General features: G+C 41.9%; 1 protein-coding gene across 3 annotated transcripts in view; it reads right to left on the reverse strand.

Annotated features, from left to right (window-relative positions):
• slc12a7b (solute carrier family 12 member 7b) overlaps window positions 1-5395 on the reverse strand; it is a 40540-nt gene extending 35145 nt beyond the window's left edge. The window contains exon 1 of one of the 3 annotated variants that reach the window (XM_053342204.1): window positions 5051-5395. In XM_053342204.1, the coding sequence (XP_053198179.1) occupies window positions 5051-5171 (121 nt within the window). In that variant the 5' untranslated portion in view covers window positions 5172-5395. The remainder of the gene's footprint in view (window positions 1-5050) is intronic. The other 2 variants (XM_053342203.1, XM_053342202.1) reach the window with 2 other exon arrangements.
• Between the last annotated feature and the right edge of the window lie 605 nt (window positions 5396-6000).

The following is a 6000-nucleotide window of genomic DNA, read 5'->3' on the forward strand; positions in this document are numbered from 1 at the left end:
TTCAGCTCTATTCTACACCGTTGAACAAAGGTGAAGATCTGAAAAAAGACATGGGACTATAATGGCTACTAATGTCTATAAAATGTGTGTTAGTTCTATCAATCACATACAAATATACATTTCTGGCCTTGATCAACTTTGGTATTATGTCATGTCCCATTCATTCAGTCACTCCCTTTTCTATCCATCATAATATGACTATACTTTCAAGCAACCGTGGGCACAGCGAGCATTTAGAATACCACTTCGTATGGGGGGATTTATTTGTATGTTCTTTCATGACCCAAGTTCATGGTGCAAGCACCGACTGACATTGAATAATAGCTGGATCAAGTAGAATAAGTAGAACTAAGTAATGTGGCCAACACAAACACACTGCTGAGAGTGAAGCAACACTGCAGGGTCAGGCTGGACCTCACCGCAGTATAAATAACCTAAACTATAGTTTCCAAACCACTCCTTTGTCAAGGCCCTGTATAATACACATCTGCCAGAGCAGAAAACTGTTAACAGAAGCCGAGACGCAGGTATGGACTGGACACAATCATACCAACAAATTAAAGAGCAGTCCATTTTCAAAGACAATAATAAATGTAAGACACATACAGAATAAGGCACGAGTAGATTACAACAGCCAGTAAGTCTTCCTCTTACCGTATATCTCATAATAAACTGTATTAGGGTGGAATGTGTTTTGGCACGCCTTAAGTTAAAAAAATATGAAGTAATCCATAAGAGGAATTTTTTTTTTGTCTAAAGGCCTTTCTTCTCCTAATTTAAACAATAAATCACCACCAACTTCTGTGTATTTACAGGCTTTATATCTTATTTTTTGTGCATTCAGTCTATGTTATAGTCTTTTTATTGAAGCTACAGTATGGTGTTTTAGATTGTGTTATGTGATGTGAATAAATCTATAAGTAGAAAAAGTTCAATAAAAAGATTGAAATATTGACGAAGGCGGCTGCTAAACTAACAACTTATTCTCTGGTTGAAGTTCACAGTTCAAAAGCTGACTTATGTGGAGGCCTGATCACGGGTCGTCATGTTCCCACACTGAATGCTGCTCCTGAATCATTGGGGCTTTTCAAAAGAAAGCTCCCCTTTGGCAGATGTTTGCTTCATTTCATCCATTACTGAAGGTGGCTTGGTGGGCTAATGCACTGTATATGAGCTATATTTGTACAAGGATTTAGCAGTTTTAAAGAGAAAAGTCTCACTGCAACCTTCTGGAGAAGCTGACTGTGTTTTGATTGCAAGTGAAAAGTGACATGTGTTATTCAGCTACATGGTGGGAAAACTAGTATAAAAATCTTTATTATTGTCCTACTGGACAATAATAAAGATTTTTGTGTTTGTGTTTGCATGATATATGTTACTTGCAAAACAAATCAAAAATAAAGACATTAAGAGAATGCAAAGGGGGCTCAGAGGTTAACAACATATGAGAGAGAGAAAGAGAAACAGACAGACAAGACACATAACAGCTTTAAACAGAACCAGACCTGCCTGGGAAATAAACAGGAAACACATGCCCAGGACAGATGGGCCAACACACACACATACGCACGCGCGCACGCGCACACACACGCATGCACGCACAGACAGACTGAGGCACTTGGCATGATCACCTGGTTAGTTTTTGCTTAAGCAACACTGAAATAAGGTTGATGTTTGCCATATCATTTAAAAAATAATTATTGGTAAACTTTAATCATGTCATGAAGTCATAGTCCGAGCTCTGTGTTAGTTCAGTAGGTTAGAAAGGTTCTAATAGTACACTAGCATGGTCAAAGTTAGATTTACACCATCCCACTCTTGCCACTCCTGTGTAGATGCACATCACACTCTCCAGCAAACACAGCTTTCTGTTAAAAAAAATGCATCCGCCCGATCCAGCAGGGAAAATAAGACGCATGTGGTTCCTTTCATTTGATCTGAACCAAACTGCTAATGTAGCTACTGATGAACTGTAGGTACGTCTTATTAAATGATTTTCTCCAATATGGGAGGTTATGTCATTTCCCATGGCAACAACAGATGCTGGAATGTCAGACTTCAGAGAAGCAGGGATGCTGTTACTGCTGACAGATTAGATTAGATTAGGGATGGACATTTCTAATGTTGAGGGGAGGGTGGTTGAACATAGGCTCACTTAGTTTTTTGAGTAGGGTAACAGAGAGGTAATGTTCACTGAGAGTTTGCTGTATTTACATATTTTAAGGATAAACTATTTTTATGCTGCCTACTATAAACCATATTTCAAATGTATGTTACTTGACATTTTCAAAAAAAAAAATTATTAGCTTTAACATTTTGGAAGTGGAAAATAGGGGGTACAATAAGGTGATGAAGGGATTTTAAGAGGTGAAATTCTTGAGATGTGATACAGTCCAGAAAAAAATCACAGCAAAGTTGGCATTTCCAAGCAAATGAGTTGTAACAGATTAGTTACAGCACTCAGCAGTACATGGTGCGGTTACAAACAGTGAAACCTACAGTGTGCTGTAACACTGAACAGGGTTTCAAATGTTTTAGTGCAGCAGGGGTCAAAATCAGGATGAAAAGGCAACTGGAGCTCTTCTCATGTCTTTAAATGTAGATACACATAGAAAATGAAAACAGTGTGGAATTCTCTGAGACATCATGCTGGCTGTTCATTATTGCTTTTGTGCTGTTACTTCCTCTTCACACCACAGCTACATGAAGAATTTATTTATTTAATTAACTCTGTGCTGTTTGAAAGGGACAAAAAAAGGGGATGGGCTCGCCACAAACAGTTTCATTACATGTGAACACACCCAAGCGACCAGTAGTTTCCTAAAAATCTAGTGGCTTGTCTCTAAAAAAGAGGTGAGGAAAGAGAAAGAGTAGGTCACAGCTAATGAAAAAAAAGGCAGGGTTTAGGCCAGGAAGCTTGAGCTGCTGACATTTGGTTAAGATTTGCATTTGTTTGGATGACGTGATGAGTAACATAGCTTCACTATCACATATCCACTTTTTTAAATAGCTACCTGTGTGAAATAGAAAGTAATGACTCACAGAAAACACACAAAAGAGAAGAAAACAAGCGATGGCAAAAGAATCAGAACCTAGAAGCAGAGAGAGGGAGAGCGGGACAAAGAGGGAACTCATTGCGAATGAGAGGAACTGGAGTCCATTACATTACAGCATGGGGGTGGGATCTCACCTCCCCCCACTCAGCCAACGGGAAGCGAGCCAGCAGGATAATCAATAACAGTGACTGCTATTTGACTCAGTCCTCCCTGCACAACATGCTCATGAGCCAACGAGCATTTAAACTATCACGGACCCCTCCCTCATAAATCATACAGAGCAGATCCTCTCAAACAGACACTTTAGACAAAGATTGCACATTGAGTCCTCTGGTCTGGCTCATGAGCATAAGCTTGGATCCACAGCAGGAGGCCTGAAGTCCAGTTATTATCTGGATTCATGCAGACAATAGAGCTGTCATCTTTAAAACAGCGTCAGTGCAAACTAAATAAAGTGTGTGGTCCTGATGTTACAGCACATCATTTTGTGGCTTCTGATCCGTCCCCTCCCTGCTTCCACGTTATTGTTGTCGCTGCATTCTTTGTCAGAGAGCGACGCTTGCACGCAGGCAAACACACACGGCGGAAACCGAAGCGCGCTGCCGTATCATATCCTTCACCAGCATCATAATAAAATGCCATTCTCTCTCTCTCTCTCTCTCTCTCTCCCGTAGTCTGTAAAATCTTACCCAGCGTGCGGCCGTAATTGTAGCTCCGCGGCAGGAATTATTTGATTCGCTCAGCGCCACGTGAAGCGCTGTAAAAGCAGCAACTTCAACTAACAACGGTCTGGAAAAACACAGGAGTGTTAGAGAGGAGTTTGTTAAACATGCACTCCGTGACCCCCAACCCTCACCCCCCCCACTATGCTGGATATTCTAACAAAAACAGAGGTTTCATAATATTGCCCTGACATTACGCCTTCACACAGGCTGGTACCAGATTGATACTGATAGCAGGAGCCAGAGGAAGAACACTTTGTTCCAACATTTAACCATCATAATCACCATCAAATCCATGTCTATGTCCATTTAGAATGAATGTTGCAAGATGGACAGCCTGCTAAATATTTCATGGGGACCAGAAATAAAATATTCAGATTAGTAGGGCAAACGTCAGCTCAATAAATTCAGCCTTCACTAAGCACAATCCTACGTTTCTCATTTGTACCTGGGACAGATTTGCAGAATATCACATATAATACACCTTGAAGTATTTGTGTTCCTATATGTATATTTGTCTTGGTACTTGTGGTTATTTCTGATATCCTGTTGTTTGTCTAGGTTCACCACAAGGTCCTCGGCGGCTGAGTCATATTAAAAGGGCTTGCATGTCAATGGTAATCAACACAGACAGATGTTAGGAGATGTGAAACTCATTGGTGTCCCAATTAGAGTGTATGTGTCGGCAGAGTGTTTGTTAGTGCACCGCTAGGAAACCTGGTGCTATATGGAGACAATAAAAATAGGAGGAAAAAAGCAGGTAACTGGTGGTGTGTGTGTGTGTGTGTGTGTGTGTGTGTATGCGTGTGTGTGGAGGAGGTTAAGTAAATGAAATAGGGAAGAGATTCAGACTGAAGGGGAAAAACTCTGGCATGGCATTTCAAACTCCCTTGAGTGGCGTGTGAGGGAAACTCTCATCTCACGCGAGTTAGGCTGGAACAGGAGTGAGCTTTCCCTGAAATTCACTGTCTTCCTCTTCCCTACACATTATGCACCCACGCACAGCCCATAAACAGGTTTGCTTTCAAATATAGACAACAGTAACTGATGAAAACTACCAAATGATCAGCTTGTCCTAGATGCTGTAAGTAAAGTCTGAAACTAGTGTCTCAATAGAAAAGTAAATATGTGTTTCAAAGGTTAAAAAGGTGTAAAGGTTTCTCTGGTGTCATAAAGGAAATAAGTAAAGACAAATAAAACTTGGCATATCTCAGTGGTGCTAATCACCCATCTGACATAGCTTAAAAAAAACCCCACAACGTCTGAGCTCACCTGTGGTGTCTTCCTCCTCCTCTTTCAGCGCATTGTTGTCATCCACATCATCTTCCTCGTCCCCCTCTTTTGCCTTTCTTGTGCCGTCCTTTACCGGGACCACAGTGAAGTTGGTGGGCATTTTTACACCATGTGCTTCCTCTCAATGTCTCCTGTTTGTCAAACTCTTATCTCGCTCTCTGCTCTCTCCTCTCTCCTCCCTCTCTCTCCCTCTCTCTCTCTCTCTCTCTCTCTGTGCTCTACAGGCTCTTCTCTCTTTTTCTCCGTCCAGCAGCTGACTCTCTCTTATCTTCTCTGTTGCTCTCGTCCTTTTGGCTGTTTGTTTTTTTCGTTGACTTGTTGCCCCGGCGTACTTTTGTCTTCCTGGGCAATACGTCGGGTCTTACTTACTGGAGGTTTTGTTCCTATCGCTAGGAGACTGCTGTACACCCATGTGACCTTCAACCCCACCCCTGTGTCCCCCCCTACCCCCCTCTTAACTATCCAAATAAGGAAGAGCGGGACTGCCCCGCCCAAATAGGGGCAGTACCCCCCTCACATACACTTGCAGCAAAACATGACATGCATGTGTGCTCGTAAGTGTGTGAGAGCATGCACACAGTGCTTTCTGTGTCTGAGGGAAGATTCTCTGGACAAAAATGTGGCTCCGGCTCACAAAAAAAACAAAAGCCGGCAATGTCAGGCTTTGTTCAAAGAGAGGAGGAAGTCCAGAGCTGCTCCACTAAGGAAAGTTTTCACACACACACACACACACACACACATATACATTTCCTCATTTCCTATCCAGTGTTATTTGACTCCATGTGCACAGTCAGAAGAAGGCAGGGCTGATTTTAAAGACATACACTGGCCCCACACACACACACAGACATCCCTTTATAGAGGGGGTATGCAAGTTGAAGCTCTGCATTGTATGTACAGCTCATTATCAGTGCACTGTGAAAATACTT

This window comes from Scomber japonicus, chromosome 21, assembly GCF_027409825.1.
Source record: "Scomber japonicus isolate fScoJap1 chromosome 21, fScoJap1.pri, whole genome shotgun sequence".
In the NCBI taxonomy this organism is placed as follows: Eukaryota; Metazoa; Chordata; class Actinopteri; order Scombriformes; family Scombridae; genus Scomber; species Scomber japonicus.